We start from the raw sequence: 21,535 nt of genomic DNA on the forward strand, positions 1-21,535 counted from the left end.
TTTTTTTTTTTTTTTTTTTTTCTTATTCTTCCCTTCTTCTTTATTGCACTGTTTTTCTTATTATTTCCCTTATTTCATGGAGTAGAGGACGCATGGTTAGCGAGAGAGAGAGAGAGAGAGAGAGAAAATATTATGAAATTGTATTGGATTGTTCTCATTGTACATCTTTTTTTTTTTTCTTCCCTTTTTTTTCTTATTTTCTATATTGGTGATGGGTATAAAGTTTTCAGGCCCTTTAGAGAAGCATCTTGATGCCTCCATTCTCTATTAAGATAGTGTATCTTTTAGTCCTCCTTATTGTATGTCAAGTGGTAGTGGTAGTGGCAGAGCAGCTTCCAGACTGTAACACGGTAAAACCGTTTCTTGTACAGGAAATACTTTCAACTCATCTAGAAGCCAATGAAAAGGAAGAAAACACATCAACGATAGAAACGACAGAAACAACTGAGAATATTCATCCGGGTATATCTTGTTTACTTCGCTCTGGTGCGGATGCAGTAGTTTTGTTAGGATCACCAGAAGTACGTTTACAAAGTCCACTTCGTGATCATGTACCCAATGTTGGGTCGGCATGGCGACTGAATAATAATGATGCACAAATTGAAAAAGAAGGTAAAAATACTTCTTTAATTAACTGGGCTACTGATGTTTGGAGTAACTTTCGGATGTACCCTTGGGGTAATCCAGCGGCTATAGAACGGTTTTTCTTTCAACGTCAATTTTCTCTTCGTTTTGTAGTAGATGCAGGACCTGGTGGTTTAGCGAGTGGTAGTCAATTGCTTAGTATGGCCTCCTTTGGTCGTATCCGTGTAACTTCCTTTACACCCGTAGAAGGTGAAGAAGAGAATAGTAGTGGTACGAATGTTAGACGTCTCATATGCAATTTTACAGATATTGTTGAGGCACGGCGTGCGGCAAACGTAGACTCTTCCTCATCTATGAATCGTATAACAGACTATTTTGGTATACAAGGTTTATTTTCACTTATTTTTGGTGGAGATAGTTCTTCTCTCTTTTCTGGGGTCTCCACCTCTGTTAAGGCATTATCCCCTTCTTTGAAAGCGGTTGGAAATATATACCTTTTTGAGGAACTTGGACCCCATCGTAAGAGCAGTTTATGGCTTCCATCATGGGTTACCGCATGGTTTGGGAGTCGACCCATGGCAACGAAGGAAGTTTTACTTCGTGGGGATATGGATAATTATCAGTTTCACTTTGACGTTGAGGTTCCTGTAGCCAAACCTGTGTGTCTTCGTCTTGCCTCAGTTCATGGTATTCCCGTAAGCATTCATGTGGAGGAGTCCATTGTATTTGATGTGTTTTGGTTGAAGATGATGCTTCTCCTCTGCGTTGTGCGGTTGCTGCAGCCGTGGCTGGAGGAGTTGGCGGCCTTCCAGTTGCTCCTCGCGGGGGCCGGCAGTGTGGTGGTGCTCGCGGCCGTCCTTCTCCTCCTCCTCCTCCGCCGGCTGCAGGGCATGACGCTCGGGAAACTCGGGCTTCTCGCCGTCCTCGCCGTCGGGGGCCTCTCGGCCCTCGCGGAGGGTCTTCTCAGTGCCGCGAGTGCCCTCCTCGCCGCCCACGCCCCGCCGGACGTCCTCCTCCGCGCCGGGTGGATCGCCCTCCCAGTCGCCATCGCCGGCGGTTTCCTCGCAAAGATGCTCTGGGGACCACACCTCCCACTACTCACTCGCGCAGCACTCCGCGCCACAAGGGTGGCTCTACTCACGGCCGCAGCTCTGCAGAACCGAGAGGCAACACTCATAGCCGTCATCGCAGCCGTATTCCTGCGACCGTCAAGACTCTTCGCCATACTTCTCTGCTGCGCCGGAGCCGGGGCACATGAAAACACAGAGAATGACCCTAAAGAGTACTTTCCTAGCGCCGCTCGAAGACCTGTGGCTTATGCTACACCTCTATGCGTAGAAGGTCGCGTAGGCGCTGCAAGGACGTTGAGACCCGAAGAGAAATTATACTTATATGAGGTAATGGGAAATGAATACACAGAACGTGCTCTCGCCCGCCTCGCAAAACGCGTGAATACAGATCCGGAGCGCTACACATCCCGACTACGGGACCCAAAGGGTGTCTCTGAATGGGCACAAGGATACCAATAAAAGGGGAAGAAAAAGGTAAAAAAAAAAATATATATATATATATATATACATGATCATATACCCTTCTTCGCCTTATCAAGGAACTCTTTCTTATTATTGTTGTTTGTTTATATATATATATATATATATATATATAATGTGTGTGTGTGTACGTCGTTTGTGCGACTGTGGCCACTTAACTGGAGTGACGACATATCTGCATTTACTATAGACACTTATTTTGAGTGATGATAGTAAAAAAAAAAAAAAAAAATGGGGGTTAATAAAGAAGAAGGATGCCCTGTATTAGATTACTTTTTTTTTATCTTTGAAGTCTGTAGATATAGTTAAAAAGAAAATATATATATATATATATATATGGTTTTTTTTTTTATTTGGTACGCACACTTATTTTATTTACGCTACAATAAGAGGTGATTTGTGAGAAAGGTATGAAGTATCTCCATTCTAGTGAGTTACACTTCTGAACCTTTGCTTCATTTCCCTTGTATTGTACATCTTTATCTGCCATTCTATCATTCTCTTGAGATAATTTTTGCTGAAAGACGTAAAATATTATGTATTTACCTTTCCTCCTTTTCTTTTTTGTTTGCTCTCAGTAGTTTAAAAGCTCTCAAATATTTTTTTGGGTACATTAGGAACGAAAAGAAAAAAAAAAAGGAAGGGAAGGAAAGGGAATACAGCAAAATAAGTAGGAATGAATTTCGTAGATGCACAAGCTGGGTTTGATGTTTATTACCCCGGTTGTGATAATTATTATAAACAGTACAGGCCCATTTACTACCCATACTTAACATGCGGTATGCTTAAGACCTGGCAGCCACGGGGTGAGCAAGCAGAGGCTATTGAACGTCAACGTCGTTTATTTCCATCTAGTGTGGAAGAAGCATGTGCATATGGAAGTCTTGCCCATGTTATTACATTTTGGGCACAGGGTCAAGAATTGAAAAACCGCGTTTCTATTTACGAGGGAACAGATGCCACACCACTTATGTGGGCTGCACTGCGTGGTCACCAACACGTTGTTCGCTTTCTTCTTGACCAGGAAGTGGATGTAAATAGTGCAAATAGTATGGGACATACAGCTCTGTTATGGGCACTAACAGGTGGACACTACGAAATTGTACGATTACTTCTTGATAATGGAGCAGATATCAAATTAAAGGATAAACAAGGGTATAATGCTTATTTTTTGGCTGTACAGAATAATAATCTTCCAATGCTCTTAATGCTATGTGAGTTTCATCCTATTGAAGAGCAAGATCGAGATGAGGATGGCCATTCCTTGATGCACTGGGCTGCCTACAATAATTCTGCTGTTATATGTCAGTACCTTATTGAGAAATGTCATCTAGAAATAAACACCCCTGATAATAATGGACGCACACCACTTATATGGGCTGCCCGTGAAGGATATGCTGAAGTCATTGAATACCTTCTCTCATGTGGTGCTCGTACAGATTTGAAAGACATGGATGGTTATACAGCTCTTCAGTATGCACAGTATCGTAACCACCGAGAAAGTGTATATGTCTTAACGCAATATTCTCTATTACGATCAAATGGTTTTAATTCACAAAGAACAAGTGATACATCACCCTCCCTTTTATCGTTAAAAGGTTACACCAATGTACAAGAAAACAGACGCCGTGGTACAATTACAATGATGCTTCGTGAACCACTCTTCTTTTTCATGTCTATCTTTGGTTCTGTACATGTATTACTTTCATTTTTGGCAACTATGTTTATTCCACCAATATTGAGTCATGCAGTATTGGGACCTTTTTTCTTTAAAAATACACTATGGATGCTGTTACTTGGACATCCAGTACAAGGTGGTAAACCGGAATTAACATCAATGCAAAAAATGGGAATTGCCAGTAATTTTGCCGATTCTATTCGTGGTATATGGCTTTTCAGAAATCGAGATGCATCTTGTCTTTTCGCATTAATTACGTTTTTAATAATACAACAACTTGCTTGGGCAAAAATGGGTCTTGCACCTATACTATGGTATTATCCTACAGAGCAGGTGGTTCTTAAAAGCTGTAAAGTGGAAAGTATTTTTGCATCTGGGAGAAATAGGTGGTGGGGAACCTTTTTTGAAAGCAGAGCCGATTTACAACAATTCGTTGTTGTATCTCTTCTTTGTATTACTGGGATAAGTGTGATCATGTGCAAATTGTTGGCGATGCGTTCTGTTTGTGAAACTAAAACATGTACCCTTGAAACTTCACCTGTTTGGCCATTAATAAAAAAATCTGCATACCGTTGGTTCCATCCTCGTATTTTATGGGTAGATCGACATATTATGATACCTCTTCGAACTTTTTATTGTTATGAGCGTGATGTTCTTCTTCGTCGTTTTGATAGTTATAGCATTGCTCTTGATTGCCCTATTGCAGAGAGTAATCATATTTGGTTCTTTATCTTTGTTAATAGCTTTGCAACTCTTCAATGGATTATCTTTTCCTGGACATGGGAACAAACAAGTGAATTGTTGGAATGCCCTGAGTATGCATCTTTTGGTGAATGGTTTATTGGTTCACTTTGGAATCTCCTTATTCACGGATTACCGTGTCGTGATGATACTCAAGAGAGTGATGCCTTGGATAATTGGCGTCTCTGGCTGCAGTATATCCTTCCCACCAGTGCCAATCACCTCGGTGTGTGGTTGTTGCAATTCACCTTCTTTGCAGCGATCATGTCTACATTTGTGGTATTGCGACAGTGGTCAGGCGTGGCAAGAGGGGCAACCCGCATGGAAATGGCAAACCCCACAGCCACAAGCAGCATTGGTGGTTTGGTGAGTATATTCCCATCCACATCATTAACTTCAGAGCCGTGGGTCCCACCAGAAAGTGTCGTGGATGAAACCGCAAAACTCGATACAGATCATCCTGGGGGTTCTATGCCCATACAGAGAGAAGGTAAATGGCATGTATTTCATTCTATATATGCAAACAGTAGAAATCCTATTGTAAATATTGGTAGTTTTCTCATTGGAATTGCGGGAAGACGTTGGCAGAATGCAATGGCGATTTCACCAACAAATACCCCAGCATCTAATATAGTACCACTAAGTGAAAATGCAGTGCTGTAGCGATGTAGGGAAATAAGGGAGAGTAGAGAAAAAAAAAAGGAATGAATTTCAATATATATATATATATTTTTCTCTCCCTATACTCAACAGAGTCACTCAAACAATATTAGAAGCTGCAAAACGGAGATAAAGACTGGGGTAAGGAAACAGTGTTTTTTTTTTTTTTCTCTTTTCTTTCTTTGTCTCGGGTAGAATAATACTTTTTCTTCTTTTCTTTCGTTTGTACGGTACTTGTGTATTTGTGTCTTTTTCCAATATGAACATCGGTAACTGTTATATATATATATATATATATAAAGCCCTTTTTAAGAAATATATTAGGGAACCTGCCAACGTGGAGGAAAAGGTACCTGTACCTTCATTTATTATGAACCTTCCCCTCCCCAGTGCCCCTGACTCTTTCTCCGTATTGTGGTTTCTATTTTTGTTTTGTTGTAATCTATCTCTACTCTAATCCCTGCGGCAATGTGTCTGTATCTAACATGATTGTAGTACGAGAATTATTATTATTATTGAGTAATTTTTTTTTTTCTTTCTTTGTATTCGTTCAAGTCTACGGATATGATCTCTGCTCTCGTTAGTACGTTGCCTCGCATTTTCCTCTTGTAACTCTCAGAGTTGGATTTATCCTGAAAATAAAAAAAAAAAAAGAGGATAGAAGATTATATAGAGAGGGAGTGACTTTTTTTCTTCTTCTGTTTGTTCGTTGTTTTCCTATGAGAAGTAGAAATTTATCTCTGTCTGGTATACTTTGTCAAGTGCTCTGAGGAAAGAGGAGGTGTGAGAGAAAACGTCACTGCATAAATTGCACTTTCTTTCTTTCTGTCTATCTATGTCTCATTTTTTTTTTTTGTTTATACATGTATGTATGTATGTGTGTCGATTTGTTTGTTTAGTTTTCTGCATTGCAAGGAATGAAGAATGAGATACAAATGAATGGCAATAGTGATAGTAGTGGAACCGAGGCAATGGAGCTGTATCCCATAAAAAGCAAAGAATCTGGAATGTTCACTAATACTAGTACTAACAGTAGCGAAAAGATAAAAGCGGAAGCCGGTTATATGGAAGAATATAATAATAAGGAAGATGTCAATAACAGTAGCAGCAGCAGCAGGAGTAACAGTAGTAATGTGAGTGAGTCCTATGAGTATTATCATCATGTACCACTCTTTTCTGATAATACCGATGTAGATTACTTTGTAGGGAGAAGTGTACCGCTCTTGCAACCGCAGCAACTCCATTCCTCTCTTTCTCTTGCGCCTCATAACCTCTCTCACTCACAGCAACATTATGCAGATATATTGGGAAATGTAACCACACAACACGCTCGACTCTCCGATGTTAACTGGATGAATAAAAAAACGACGGAAAATACCGCAGCCTCCGTAATACATCCAGAAGTAGAAATAGTAGAAGAAGAAGAAGAAGGATTAAAACGGGAGAGAAATGTGTCTAGCATCCTTAATAGAAAGGATGACAATGGAAATAATTACAACGATAGTAACAACAATAGAAGAAAGAAAAGTGATTATGATACAATGATGGAAACTGCAACTTCTGAGAGAGTCTTCACAAGAGAAGAGATGGCAACCATCATTGCACAACTTCGCATTGTGGCTTGTAGTGATGTTGTGTCTTCTCCTATACTTGGTAACAACAAACAGTCAACACACCGATTCCGTTGTCCCTGCTGTCGACAATTTCTTAAACTTTTATTAACACAAACGAATGAAAATTGTTTAGATCGAATCGAAGATAATGATGATGATGAGGGTGATACAACTGCCGATGAAGGAGAAGAAGAAGAACAGGAGCAACAACAATATGATGATTATAATGATTATGAACGTTTAGGTGGTAATTCTACTATGGAAGGAATTGCAAGTTATACGAGAGAAAGATCTACACGAGTCCTTCACGACCCGATAATGCGTCGTATTCTACAATTCCCCCGTAGAGAGTCCACATCATATACACATCCTTCGGCTTCTGTAAATAGTGTACATTATCGCCGTTCTCATCCCCGATTTAACGCGGATGATTCATTATCCTCCCTTATACAAACACCTGTTACTATACAAGAAGAAACTCCACAACGAGAAGGTGGTGATGTCTCCTTCTTCCCTGCACTCCCATCTTTTAGTGCGACTTCTTTTGTGCGTGCATATGTTGGTGAAGGGAATAGTCCGTGGGAGGCGACACTGCACACACGACCCGCTATTATTGTGTGTAGTTGTGTGGCTGCGATGAATCTCGTTGTGGTGCAATTCCTGCAGCAACACGTACTGGATACTCGTGATCATATAGGACTCTTTATAGTTGGTACATACATGATACTGGCGAGTTACTATATGGCATACTACTTCCTAGGTCGATGTTCTCACTCCTTTCGACGTATTTCACATGATAAGAAGTTTTACACCATTGCAAATCTTATTAAAGCAGGTATTCTTGTTTCACTAGTGCCATTCGCTACATTTCATCTCATACACATTATTCTATTTGATGAATGGGATACGAACACACTTCAAAATCTTGGATGTATATACACTATACCAGATTTTGTATCGATGATTGTGGTAAAACGTATGAGTTGGTCTACATGGACACATCATCTTTGTGTGTTATTATTCAATTTCTTTAGTATAACAAATGACTATCAAAAAGAGAATATATGTCGGTGTCTTGTAGTGTATGCGGCGTTCTCAACATTTGCATATTGTGTGAATGTTCTACTCGCCTCACGCTTTCTTGGAGTTCCACCAAATGTTGCGCGTGTGCTTTCTTTCATAGCGGTAGTGGTGTATATACTCTGCTGTGCCACGAACTGGACATGGCAGGTGTATTATCTAAGTAAGTTACTGCGAGGTGGACACGATCACTGGACAGTTTATGCTTATATGTTTCTTATTTGTCTGGTTATGTACGATGACGTAACGCTGAACAAGTGGCTGTTGCATAATGCAAAAAGTACGGCATTTGCCGCGGCCCAATATCAACAACAACAACGGCGGAAACAGAAAAAACAGTAATAAATAAAGAGAGAGACAGTGAAAGTGAGAGTGAGAGAAAGAGATCTAGTGTTATTAAACCCTGGAAAATCAGTGCATATAAGTTTTTATATTCATATATATATATATATATTGCCTGCTTCGCAGGTCTGAAATATGCTTTAGTGTTTGCGTGTTCTTTTTTTTTTCTTCAGTTTTTTTTTTTTTCTTGGTTTCCCATCTTTTTTCAAAGATGGGGAGTTGTTTTTTTTTTCTCTTTTTGTTGTTGTTGTTGTTTTTTTTTTTTATTTTATTTTTATTCATTCTTTATTTGACGGTATTCTAACGAAGACCTAAAGAAGAGAGTGAGAGGGTGTTTTCTTCATTTTTGTCTTCTTTTTTTTTCTTCTTCTTCTTTTCTGCTTCTTTGTTTTGGTTGTAGGGGCAAAGTGGGGTGTAGGTAAAGGGCAACCAACAATAATCAGAAAAGCAATATTATTTACATCTGTACATACTCACATACTCATCAAAAAAAAAAAAAAGTAAAAGGAAGGAAAAAAGGAAGGCAAAGACCCATAAAGATATAAAATATCTTTATAGATATATAGATATATATTTATATATATCTGTACGTGGAGAATTTAGTTGGGTCCTATTGCAATGCCTATATCTGCAACTACCAGTGCGAGTTGCGCCTATCACCCGTCCTTTAGCCCGTCAAAGCAAAATAATAACAATAACATCCATATGCAGCAGTTGAAGCTGCAGAAAGAAGAAAAAAATCAAACATATCATTATCAAAAAAAATATGATCAACACAGCGATGAGAACTCTCTCCGCGATACTTCCCGCAGTGTTGTCACTACATCTCTGCTTTCAAAAGAAGATGTGGCATTTCTCTTCTCCTCCATGACGTGGAATGTGGACTTGATGGAGGTGCTACTGGCGAAAGCACCAAACCCAATGTACAGTGAGATTAAACCAGAAGAAACGAATAAAAAAATCACAACAGTAGTGGAACATCCACCATCACGCTCTGCTGTAGCGGCATTTCCATCACTTGAAGAGGCGTTGATGGAAGCAGCTACCACAGCAGCAACCGCAACCCCAAATAATAATAATAACAACAACAACAACAAGAAAAAGAACGGTAATCATCACAGTCGTCGTAGTAAACGGCGAAAGGTTGGACGTGGCCGTACTATACAATTACGTCTCCCATTTGTATCATCACTTTCAGAAGAACGGGAAGATTACGGAGATGAAGAAGACGATTGTGAGGAACAAGAAGAGATGGAGGTCAAGAAGGAGAATTCACAAACAGTTAATACAATAATGCGCAATATAGGTGATGTACAAACAGTAAAAGAATCCTACAGTATCTACACAACAGAAGAAGAAGAATCTGACACGGGATTTGTACCCCATCGTTGTCTGGAGGTGCGTAAAGCCTCTATTGACTCTGCTTCTGCCGTTGCACTTCTTCCTCTCAACAGTAATATCTCCAAAATTGATGATGTATTATTTTCTACTGAGATGAAAGTGGAAAATAAAGGAAAGCAAGAATGCTTAGAGAATAACAGCATGCGTGATTTTCTACGTCAATTTTATCAAAGTTTCCTTCTTGTTATCGCTGCTCAAGTGAGGCAAGAACAACAACAACAACAACAGCATACAAGTATCTCTCAATCACGTTCTCTTTCTTCATTAGAGTATCGTGCACTTTGTTTTGTACGTCATCATTTGGTAACATTTAAGGAACTTCTACGAAGTTATGTAATGTGTGGAGAGAAAGAAGCCGAACGTCGTGGGGCACAACCTCTTTTGGTGGGTCGTTTTAACTGTGAAACATCAGAAGGATTAGAAGATTGGACACCACAATATGCACAAGTCTATATTGCTGGAAAAGAACCAGCAAGTCAACCTCTCTTACTTGAAGTTTTACACATTACTCGAGTACTTCAGTGTTATGCGGAACCGCCAATATCCATACAGTCAAATGATACTCGTACAACTCGAAATGCAACTCGTGCAAGAGATATGACTTCAGATGCATTATATTATTGGCGTCGATTGTTATTAGAGAAGCCAAACTGCTGTAATAGCAAGAATGCTGCTTGTAATGAAACAGGAATGGCACATTTATTATTTCTATCTAATGAAGAATGGGAATTTGCCTGTGATATTTTCACCACTTCTCTTTCCCCGCTTGTGTGGACACCATACACTAGATTTGGTCCATATATGGTGTATAGCTCACAATTGCCGTATACCAACCGACGTATTACTAAACTTGTTGTTCCCGCTGAGGACCGTAACTCTTATGATCTTTCCGCACATTTTCAAGAAGGTGTATTCCGTTTCTTACATGGCACTTCACTATTTCCTATTGATGAATTTTCTAAAGATTTTGATCTGGAGAAGCAAAGGTTCTGTCGTCGGAGTTCTCTTTTACATTGCTCTGCGGGTATGCATCGATCAAGTGGTATAGCTATCGCATACTTACTGTGGCTTATCGCCCTATCACATGGTAAACTTCCTGCAAAAATAACGTCCACCATCACAGCAACAACAACAACAACAACGGCAATCCAAGTGAAAGATGAACAACAACAACAAAAACAGCTAAAACAGCAGCAACATCAGAATAAGGAACAACGAACAACGCCATCATATCTTTCTGCGGTATTACGTAACCAGAAGGAACGCCAAGAGGTTCTTGATAGCTGTATATCTACAGGAGCTGCAGTGGGAGCAACTGAAGAAGAAGAGGAAGAAGAAGAAGAAGAAGAAAAAGTGATTACTCAAGATGCAGCAGGAGCGAATTCTGCAGTTGAAGAAAATGTCTCTATTGAACAAAGTTGCATGGAACATGTGCGTCAGCAACGTTCTATGGCCCTGCCGATTGCAGCAGTACAGCAGCAGTTACTGCACTACGCAAGTCATCTTCATTTACACTGATATATATATAATAATAATAACAAATGAATGAAAAACGAATGATGTTGGGATCTGTGTGTTTTGAAGGAATGAGGCAAATCTGTAATGGAGATAATGATAAACTTCACACCATCTATTCGGGATATTACACCTTCTCGACCAAAGTGTGGAATTGGAAGAAATTATATGAGAAGGTGTTTTTATTTGAGTTTGTTCTATAAAATGAACAGTTGGTCAAAAAAAAAAAAAGGATAAAGAGAAGAAAAAAAAAAAAAAAAAAAAACGTGTCTTTGTTGCCCTATCAAGTGTTTGTTTTTATTTAAGGGCATTTTCTGTTTCTGTGCCTATTTTATTTTTGGGGGGTCTCTTGAATAAGTGGAAAAAGAATTATAGAGAGAATCCGTTGTAGCCCTTCTGAGTAGTAATACAATACGGATATGTGCGTAATTGAAGGGGTAAACAGGAGTTGAGGGGTAAAAGGAAAACAAATAAGAATCATTTTTCATTGTGTGGTTTTTCCTCTTCTTCTACTCGTTTCACACCAACACAAAATAGTCCTTTCTTTTCCTTCCTTTATTATTCCATTTTCTATTTTTTTTGTATATATATTTTTCCTCTACGTTTTTCTTCTTTGACTTTGACTATTTTGCTTTCTCTCCATTTCTTTCTCTCGCGGTTGTGTAACTCTTTGCTGTGCATGTATCCTCCGCAGCAGACGGAAGGTAGTGAAACTAAACCCGGAGGAACAGACGATAAAGAAGAAGAAGAATAACACAACAACGGAAGAAAGGAAAAAAAAAAAAAGAAGAGTTGAAAAGACAAAAGTAATACAAGACCCAAAGAGAAAAGAAGAAAGAAAAAAAAAAAAAGAAATGGGACGCGACAGTCGTGGGGATCGCTACAGTCGCCGCAACGACACCAGCGACCGGCACGGTATTCCAGAGGGACCCAGCGGTAATTCCTCCACGGCGGCCACAGCGGCTTCCACGCGTTACGGGCGCTACGCAGGCAACCGGCGGTCACGATCCCCGCGAGGTTCTCGTCGCGGTGGCAGTGATGAGCGGAACAGCGAGCGTCACCGTCGCAGGCGGCGATCGGCGAGTGATGAGCGGCAACGACGACGTCCAGCAACTAGCAGAAGAGCTCCTAGCAAGGAGACTGGTAGACGTGGGCACCGTAGGTCCCGTTCCCGTTCTTCTTCATCCTCCAGTACTTCGAGAAAAGGAGAACTTGCTCGTTCAAGATTTGAAGAAGTTAATGTGCAGGAGTTGTTGAATCCTGGTATACAAACAATACCAGGGGGAATGGGAGCACCAGTTTCTCCAGATGTTCTTTTTGCACTTCTTAAACAGCAACAAGAGCAACTTCAACATGAGCAAGAACTACAAGAATTACATGCAGCTGTGGAACAGGATTATCTAGCTCAGGCTCAGGCTCAAGCTCAAGCTCAAGCAGTATTGGGATCAGGTAACGAAACACAAGTTTTTCAAGAAACTTCCAACACTACTGGGTATACAGAACAAGAACCACAACAAATAGAAGAGCAGCCAGCAGAGAATGAAGAAAATGGGGAAATTCCAACTCAACCAACAGCTCCAGTGAAAGTTTTACCATCTGTAGCCGATTTTGTCCCTGTTATTCCAAAAAGTCTCCTTAACCTCTTAGGGGTACCACCTAGTAAAAATGATACAAGTGGTGGTGAGACTAAAAATGATTCTGCAGCAGAAGGTGGTCAAAACGATAATGGGCAAGAAGGTGTATTAACAACTACTACAGGAGCATTAGCTGTTCTCCAAGCACCTAAACTCTCTCCTGAAGCTGAAAGACGTGCACGAGAAGCTCGTCGTGCTCATATTTCATGTTTTCCACAACATACTTCGCGACAAGATTTGTTAGACTACTTCACAACTATCATCCCTATGGTGCGTCGTGTTAAGGTACAACGTGAAATGGATCAACTGGCTGAGAGTATGGGAGGTGAAAATAATAATGGTGGTGTTATTGATGAAGGGGAACGACGTGTTATCCCTTCAAATGCTGTTGTAGATGTAGATCGTGTGATTGATCTCTCTGTAAACAGTGCTAAGTCGAAACCGTTTGCGTTTCTTGAAGTTAACCTCGCTGATCTTGTAACAGAACTTGTAGAAGAATCTCAGAGAGATCCTGAACGCTTTACTTTTATCGCTGCAGACGGACAATCATACCCCATCACTATTCGACGTCCACGTGACTATCAAAGTTTACCAGGCGTAGACCACAGAAAAGTAGTGATGCTTGGTTTCCCTGCATCACTTTCAGCTGAGAAATTACGAATGGTATTTGAGCAATTTGGATCCATTCTAGCCTTTGATGTAAAGGCAGGGATGGCTTACGCTGAGTTTGAGCGAGAGTCAGATGCGGTTGACTGTGTACGTGATCTGCATGGTGAGACACTTGGTACTCATGTAGTGGTATTACTGCCACTTTATGACTGGCTAAAAGTTGTTTGTACACATGCCGGTATTGACGTTACGCTTGACCCTGATGATCCCGTCTCTGGTGCCTCACTTCTTGCGAAGGATGCACAGTCCACTGGTGCTCTTGTTCCGCTCCTCGCTGAGGATCTTGCCAAGGCAGACGAACCGGTAGATCACATGAAAGAACTTGTTGGTCTTACTGTACCATTACCAGATGTTGTTTTGCATTTTGCTAAAACTTTTCCGCATCTCACGACTTTGTACGGTAGCAGTGTTCCTATTTTTCCTACCCGTGTATTGGTTCTTCTTAATCTATTTGATGAAGAAGAATTAGTACTTGATGAAACTTATGAACGTCTTTTAGATGAGATATCAAGTGAAGTGGAAAAGTATGGACGTGTTAAGTCACTTATTGTACCACGTCGTACTCCCCCTCCAATTCCACCAAAACCGCCAAAAAATCTTTACTCATCTCGTATGAGAACAACAAAAAAGTCTACCACTGCTAGTGGTCGTGATCGTGGACGTCAAAATCAGAGTAAGAAGAAAGGTGGAGAAAATGAAGATGAATTAGATATGCCTGTTCCAACACATTCAAATACATCAGGAGGGGAAACATCAGAGAATAATGCTACAAATGGTATGACAACATTCGGAAAAGTAAATGACAGAGGCGGTAGTATTGGTGACAGCAATGAAGAAAGTGAGGATAGTGATAATGATGATGAAGCTCGATACGAACGAGAAAAGGCAGAGTATCTAAAGGCTCGTGAAGCATATACAGATAAATTAATGCACCCTATTCATGGTGGATTTGGTCGTGTATTTGTAGAGTACGAAACGATTGATGAAGCTGCTGAAGCTCAACGCGCAATTGTGGGTCGATTATTTGGTGGACGTACAGTTGTAACGTCTTTTATGTTTGAAGATGTCTTGTATCCACCTACTGCTGAGGAGGAAGAAATGCAAGCTGAAGAAAAAGTAAAGTTATATCTGGAGGCTGTAGGCGCTGAAGAAGAAGAAGAAACCAAAGCTCAACAAGAGGGAAAGACATCAGTCAATGGTGATAATGATAAAAACGATGCTTCTGATGAGGCACAGGCAGTATTGACCCAAGACGAAGAAAAAGAAGAAGTTAGTGGTGGTGGTGGTTTGGATGCATTGAACTGATGCGTCGCTTCTTTTGAGGATGAAGAGAAGAAAAAAAAAAAAAGGATGATTTGAACCTTCTTTTTTTTTTTTTTTTCTTCACTTTTGTTTTTGTTCATTTTAAAGGAGACAAGTGCATGTGCAAGGGAAAAAAAAAGGGGGGAGGCACTCCCTATTACACCTAGGAAGCACAAATAGCACAGTATAAGATGAAACGAAGCTGACAGAAAGAAAAGAGAAATTTCCCTCATAAGCGAAACATTAAAGATTATGCACATGGAAACTTTAAATATCCACATATACTGTATCTCATTTGAGTTTCGCTCCTCATTTCTCTCATTTTTTGCCAGATGCTTATTTTTCACCGTTAATTTTTTTTTTTTTACTTTTATTGTTTTTTTTTTTTTTTTGTACTTATAAATTTGATATGATTATTCTTCTATTGTCAATCCAAGTCTTCTTTTTTTTTGTTGGTTATACTGTTTTCTTTATTTTTTTATTTTTATTTTTGCTCTTCTTCAAACAAAAAAAAAAAAAAAAAACCCTTTACCCAGGGTATAGCAGCAGTCCAAATCTGGAAGACAAAGGAATGTTGTTTGCCCCAACTCGACTTCCACGTGCCCGACGAAGTGTGGTACTGTATTTTCTCAGGGAGACCCGCAGTGTGTGGATTGCCTCTACTACAAACAGCAGCAACAACAAGGAGAATGAGAATAGTGATGATGTGAAACCACCATTACAACATCGTTCATATGGTAAAAGTCTTCGAAACAATACTTCAAAACGATCTGTGATTAGCGGTAGGAATAAGGGAAAAATAAAAAAAAATTTCGTGGCTGATTTAAAAGATAATTCTGAAATGAAAGCAGAAGAAAACATTTCTATGACTTCTTCAAAAGAAGTTACCGAATTGTCATCTACACTGATTTCTTCTCCTTCTTCTTCACCAACGCATCCTATAACTGACAAGAAACTTGAACTTCATCGACGTTTAACTTCGGAAATGCAACAAGAAGGGATGCGAGAAGGAGAGACAGTTTCATCCGGCGCCGCTAACGTTGCCCGTGAGAAGATTGAACGTCGACGTAAGAAGTGGGCACTGTCGGAGGTGGAGTTTGATTCTGGAATTACAGAACGTCTCTTTCCTGAGATACGCCGTTTAACAGCTCTGCATGAGGTTCATTATGGTGATGCTACAATGCGTGAGGTGGACGCTGTAACGTACTTTTCATCGATTGAAAAAGTTCATGGGGCTACAGAATCAAAAATAGTGAACGATCAGGTGGGAGCAGAGATGTCACTAACAGATGATGATTTTTTGGCGTTTGAAAATCAAGATAGGCATAATGGAGAGGTAGTAATGACAGAAGCATCATCATCATCAGGGGAAAAGGTAAAATCAGAAGCAGCTGATGAGAGTATTTTATGCAGTAAAGATGAAGAAGAAAAGAAAAAACTCCCAGTGTGCCAAAATGTTAAAACTGAAAATATGATAGTTGCACACGGCGTTAGTACACCTTGGTTTGTTCCTTCTGGTGGTTCCATTCGTCTTGAACCAATACCTCCTTCCGATGTATTGTGTCTTTTTCGATTTGTTTTGCATCTTCGTCAGCAAACACCACAACAATTACCTTTAAATCTATCTCAACGAATGAAATTAACTGAAGCTTTAGAAATTGGAGAAGTAAAAACTCGAAAAAGTAACTACAAACCTCTTTCTATGGAAGATGTATTATTATATCTTGATACTGCACCTCCTCCTATGCTTGGATTTACAGAAAATCTTCCACCAAGTAAAAGTCCTGCCTTTATTTTTGTTCTTTATACAGAGAATGTCTCTTTACAAAATGCTATTGGACATATGGCAGCCCTTTTTAGTATACCTCAACGAGCTTTTTACACTTGTACGGCAGTATCTAAAATGTCATGTGGTACAGTTCTGTGTGCAGTCGCTCCCAATCATTTACAACGTGAACATTTACTACTGTTAAACACTATGCGACACCCTGGTTTTGTTCTTCGTGTTGGATCTATCCGTGCTGTAGAAGATGAGAAACTCAGTGCGGAACTCTTTGGTGAACTTGCCCGTTGGCAGCCTCTGCATGAGGTTGAACTTCTCCTCCGCCGTGTGAGTTGCGGCAGCCGTGAGGAGTTGGAACACCGCCTGGGCGCCGTGCGGGCCGTTGGTGCCGTTTTCTTCTGCGCCAACCGCGAGGCATCGCTGGCGCGGGCCGCCACGGACGTCCTGCACGGATTTCACAAGTCGGCGCTCCTCAACGCCCTCCACCGCCGCAACGCCCCGCTCGCACTGCGGCAATTCATCGCCCGCCCGAACGTCATCGCCGCCGCCCGCGCACGCCGCGCGACAACAGACGCCACCGTGCGGGAGGCGCTGCGAAGTTACATCCGCACGGGTGGGGACTGGGCGGCGGCGGTGCAGCGGCTACCGTACGTCTGGCGACGTCGCTGGTTAAACGCCCTTCGCTGTGCGGTGTGGAATACGATGGCATCACGACGACTGCGGATTGGTGGAAGACGTGTGTTGATTGGTGATGTTGTGCTGCGCCCAGAATTCCGTGAGGATGCGCAGCGACGCATGTTAACCACAGTGAAGGCAGAGCATGTGATGATTGTGCGTAGTGAGGCAGAGGCAGCGGAGTGTAGTGTGGAGGATGTGTTCATTCCTTTTCTCCGTGGTGTCTATCCACATGAGCTCTTCGCATCAGATGAGACCAATCACCCTATTATGACTCAAGCAAATATGCTTGCCTTGCTTCGTGAAGCTCACGCACCGCAGTTGCTTCTTGGTATGAGTGATGCATGTCGTCAGTTACTGGATGTGCGTAGTGAGGCATCACCATTGCTATTCCGTCGATTTATTATTCGACCTATTACAATGAATTTTACAATATTAGAGGATAAGGCACCTATTAAATCAATTCATTTTGATGCCGCACGCATCCTTGGAAATGATAGATTATCTCTACAACAATCAATATTACCTTCTATAACCAAAAAAGATGATTCTTTATGTTTTTCATCAACCGTATCTACATCGACAACGGTAGCAGCAGCAGTAGAAGGGAAAAAAGAAGAAGAAGAAAGCTCAATGATTGAACTTCCTTCACCATCAATGCTTTTAAAACAAAGTTTAATTTTGGAACGAACAACCATTGGAGCTCGTCTTTCTTCTGGATTGCTTGCTGAAGAATTTTTTTCTCCTCCTGCACGTGATGAGTATGTTGCTCTTGGTCACGTTAAACGTCACTTACAGGGAAACCTTGTTCATGCCTCCCCTAACACCCCAGATGAGGCTCTGAAAACTATTGATCGCCTTTTTACTGTTCATATTCACGCTGTTGTTCGTAATGGGGTTTCTGCTCTTGGACATTTATTGCGTGAATATTTTATTCTTACTGGTATAGAACGAGAAGAAGATAGTGCCCTACAACATAAGGTTCATCGTATTCGTAGAGAACTTGATAATGAGACTTCACGATTAACAGCACCATCTTTTTGTCAAGCATGCTATTGTCGTGATCATGACGTATTAGATGCCTGTGCGGAATATCTTTTTAAGCGTAATAGACATATTGGTAGTAAACGACGTGAAGAGGTACTACATCAGTTGGCAGCATCGGATTCTTTAGTATTGCCGCATTCAAACGCACAGAATGGAATTATATTGAAAAATTCTATATTGACTAATAAAGAAATTAAAGAAGGAGGTAATGAGGTAATATTACAGTTGGATTTACACTTACGTCGTCGATCTGAAGAGCAAAAGTGGGGTGTACATCTTACTAGTGCTCTTTATCTTTCAGCTATTGATGATGTAAGTATATTGGCAGAGGGTCGAGTACGATTTGGTGGAACTCTTGCAGGAAATTCTGCTGCACAGAGACATTTTTGGAAAACTTGGTTATTGCCAAAGCAGGATACTTCTATTGAAGAGAATGATAAAGAGTTACAATTAGCTGCTTTACGTCAGTTTATAACAAGGGCAGTAACTGGAATGGATTCTCTATCTAACGATGATGATGTAATATCTATGTCGTTTAGTAGTAGTGATGACAATTTACTTCTTCCAAGACTTCATGAGGTATTTACTATATCATCATCTACATCATCTAATGTTACAAGTACTAGTTCGGAAGTATCTACACCAACAGATTTATGTACACTGCTTCGTCGATGTAAATGGATGCTGACGAGTATTAATAACACTGCTGTCTCTGGTCGTCGTCAAGTGGCAGCCACTTTTGTTGGACTGGGAAAGCAACGGGAAGTATTTCTGCAGTTTAAATCAGTTGTGAAGAACCCTGTTGAATGTTATGATAGTGGAGTTGGTAATTGCCAACCCTATACTCTCCAGCGATTACTACCACCCACTCTGAAATTGCTGCTTACTAAAACTCACAATAATAATAATAATAATAATAATAATCAAAGGAAAGGTGAAAAGAAAGAAGGATGGGGATTAAAGATTGATGGTGATTCTCTCGTAGTGTTAAACCTGTCAAATTTACTGCAGAAGAATGAATTATCGGGAGTTGTAGCCACGGTTAACCCAAAACTAACATTAACAACAAAGGAAGAAGAAGAGTCTATTAATGGGAAGTATATAGTACGCTCTGTTAATGGTATTTCAGTCTCCTCTCAGAGTGATGTGGTTAGATCCTTACAAATAAAAAAAAGAGATGGGGAAATGGTGGAAACTCTTCTTCTTCAATTAGAGTTAGTTCTTAGTAAACATGAAGAAGAATCTATCTTGACCCAGTGTTTACCTTCTGTAAAAGTTGCAAAAGAGCTTTCATCTCTATCAGGTACGGTTGACTCTACTAATATTACCAGTGATAGTGCAAATGTTAATGCTAAGGCTAGTAGAGTGGAAAACGAATCTCATAAACTGAGTAAAGATGAAAATAACACAATAGTAAACCCAGAAGATCATGTGGGTGGAAAAGTGCCACCACCATGCAGTTCACAGTGTACTTCACTAACTACAGCACAACAGAAACGTAGTGTTGTAACTATTGTAGTGAATCGTACTGCTGAAGCTCCAGTTGGAAAGTGGGGAATACGTGTACAACGTGGCACACTTCGTTTACAATGTCTTCAACATAATAATAACTTTTCTTTTCAAGTTTATGCTGCAAAGCAACAACAAGCGGTGCGTATTGCAGATACTTTGCGTTTTAACAATATACATCGAAATAAGAATAATGAAGAAGACTTAGAAAATGAAACTAATTTACCAAGTGTATCCCCTGCTTTTTATTCTCATTTTGTGTATATGATCATTGGTGTAAATTATCGACGTGTTTTTAATGCCGATGAACTTCGTGCATCTCTTGCTGCTGCTGCTGCTGCTGCCCACTCATCTGGTGAGGCTGTTGTTCTGCAAGTACGTCAGTACCGTCTTGCTCAAATTGCTGTTACGATTGAAAGAGATAAAGTAAATGGAGAAGATTCAATGCTTGAACCTGTGGGTTTACGCCTCTCTCGTGAAATGGTGATTGAGTCTGTTTCTGCTGGAAGTCCGATGGCACGTGCTATTATGACTGCCACAAATGATGACTGTTCACTACGCCGTCTTATTCGTGAGGAACCGCAAACAATAAAAGAAGGAAGTAATGAAAAAGGAAAACCTCTAGTGACAACGTTGCCTGGCGATGTGAACTCCTCCAAAACCAGTCAATGGAAATTTGACCTTGATGAAGACACACAACAAGATTCCACCCAAACTACCCCAACAGTGGAAGATGTAGAAGGAGAAAGAGACTTGACTACAACAGGTTCAACACTTACATTGGAGTCTTATGCCTATTGGAATATGGTGGACGGCGTCACACTCGCTAAAGTCTGCGGAGAAGATGAAAAAGAAGCGGCCGGGAGATTTGTTTGGCGCGTCACGTACGCCGTGCGGGCAGGGCCGCTGCGCACACCGCATGATGTCGCTCGTGCACTTGCCGGGGACGTAAAGGAGGAAACATTATTTCTGCAACAGTGTGTGGTGGAAGAGTGAGAAGGCTATTGAAGAAAAAGAAAGAAGAAAAAAAAAAAAAAACTCATATTCTGAAACAAGGGAATGGAGGGAGTTAGATACATTACTTCTTCTATTTGAGTTTTTTTTTTTTTTTCTTGTTGTTGTTTTATGAGAGAAAGAGAGAGAGAGAGAGAGACTGGGATGTGAATCTCTCATCTGTTTGGAAAGTTTTTCACTCGGGCTAAAAATAGAATAAACAGGCATCTCGTGTGGTATATTGCCATGAGTGTTCTTCACATACAAATACATACAGATACACGGATGCGTACAAATGTTTATTCATAAAATTCACAAAGTCAGTAAGGTGTGTATTATTTCCTTTTGCCAAAAAAAAAAAAAAAAATACATACTTTTTTTTTTTATAATTCTCTTTTGGTGAACCCGATAGAAGAAGAAAAAAAAAAAGAAAGAAAAATTATGAGGAGGAGAAAGCGAGTAAGTGAATAACTGAGCTTTATTATATGGCTCAGAATATTACACATTATTATTATTATTATTATTATTATTATTATTATTATTATTGGTAGTACTGGTTTGAGCTCTTTTTTTCTTAAGTCTGTTTTTCTCTCTTCGCATGTAAATGATATCTTAATGTTCTTTTGTTTTTTTTTTCTCCATTTTATTTATGTGCCTATTACTTTTTCAAAAAAAAAAAGAACAATAGTGATCAAAACCTTTTTTGATTAGTTTAGAAGGGAAGTATACCTTATCAGATTTTATTTAATCATACGGAG

The 21,535-nt window shown here is 40.2% G+C and overlaps 6 protein-coding genes across 6 annotated transcripts; all 6 read left to right on the top strand.

The window, feature by feature from the left end:
• Nucleotides 1-251: 251 nt before the first annotated feature.
• Nucleotides 252-2,114, top strand: TM35_000012130 (uncharacterized protein; the record flags this gene model as incomplete). Its single annotated transcript, XM_029020894.1, has 1 exon — nt 252-2,114. The coding sequence occupies one exon, from the start codon at nt 252-254 to the stop codon at nt 2,112-2,114; it is 1,863 nt and encodes a 620-aa protein (XP_028887402.1).
• Nucleotides 2,115-2,916: 802 nt separating this feature from the next.
• TM35_000012140 (putative 6-phosphofructo-2-kinase/fructose-2,6-biphosphatase) lies at nt 2,917-5,217 on the top strand (the record flags this gene model as incomplete). Its single annotated transcript, XM_029020895.1, has 1 exon — nt 2,917-5,217. One exon carries the CDS (start codon nt 2,917-2,919, stop codon nt 5,215-5,217), a length of 2,301 nt encoding a protein of 766 aa, XP_028887403.1.
• A 914-nt stretch (nt 5,218-6,131) lies between these two features.
• On the top strand, nt 6,132-8,249 carry TM35_000012150 (uncharacterized protein; the record flags this gene model as incomplete). The annotated part of the gene is made up of 1 exon (XM_029020896.1): nt 6,132-8,249. The coding sequence occupies one exon, from the start codon at nt 6,132-6,134 to the stop codon at nt 8,247-8,249; it is 2,118 nt and encodes a 705-aa protein (XP_028887404.1).
• A 618-nt stretch (nt 8,250-8,867) lies between these two features.
• Nucleotides 8,868-11,168, top strand: TM35_000012160 (uncharacterized protein; the record flags this gene model as incomplete). Its single annotated transcript, XM_029020897.1, has 1 exon — nt 8,868-11,168. The coding sequence occupies one exon, from the start codon at nt 8,868-8,870 to the stop codon at nt 11,166-11,168; it is 2,301 nt and encodes a 766-aa protein (XP_028887405.1).
• Nucleotides 11,169-12,019: 851 nt separating this feature from the next.
• Nucleotides 12,020-14,773, top strand: TM35_000012170 (U2AF65-like splicing factor; the record flags this gene model as incomplete). The annotated part of the gene is made up of 1 exon (XM_029020898.1): nt 12,020-14,773. The coding sequence occupies one exon, from the start codon at nt 12,020-12,022 to the stop codon at nt 14,771-14,773; it is 2,754 nt and encodes a 917-aa protein (XP_028887406.1).
• A 568-nt stretch (nt 14,774-15,341) lies between these two features.
• TM35_000012180 (uncharacterized protein) lies at nt 15,342-20,780 on the top strand (the record flags this gene model as incomplete). The annotated part of the gene is made up of 1 exon (XM_029020899.1): nt 15,342-20,780. The coding sequence occupies one exon, from the start codon at nt 15,342-15,344 to the stop codon at nt 20,778-20,780; it is 5,439 nt and encodes a 1,812-aa protein (XP_028887407.1).
• Between the last annotated feature and the right edge of the window lie 755 nt (nt 20,781-21,535).

Source organism: Trypanosoma theileri (assembly GCF_002087225.1).
Source record: "Trypanosoma theileri isolate Edinburgh chromosome Unknown TM35_Tth_1_V1, whole genome shotgun sequence".
NCBI classification, from domain to species: domain Eukaryota; phylum Euglenozoa; class Kinetoplastea; order Trypanosomatida; family Trypanosomatidae; genus Trypanosoma; species Trypanosoma theileri.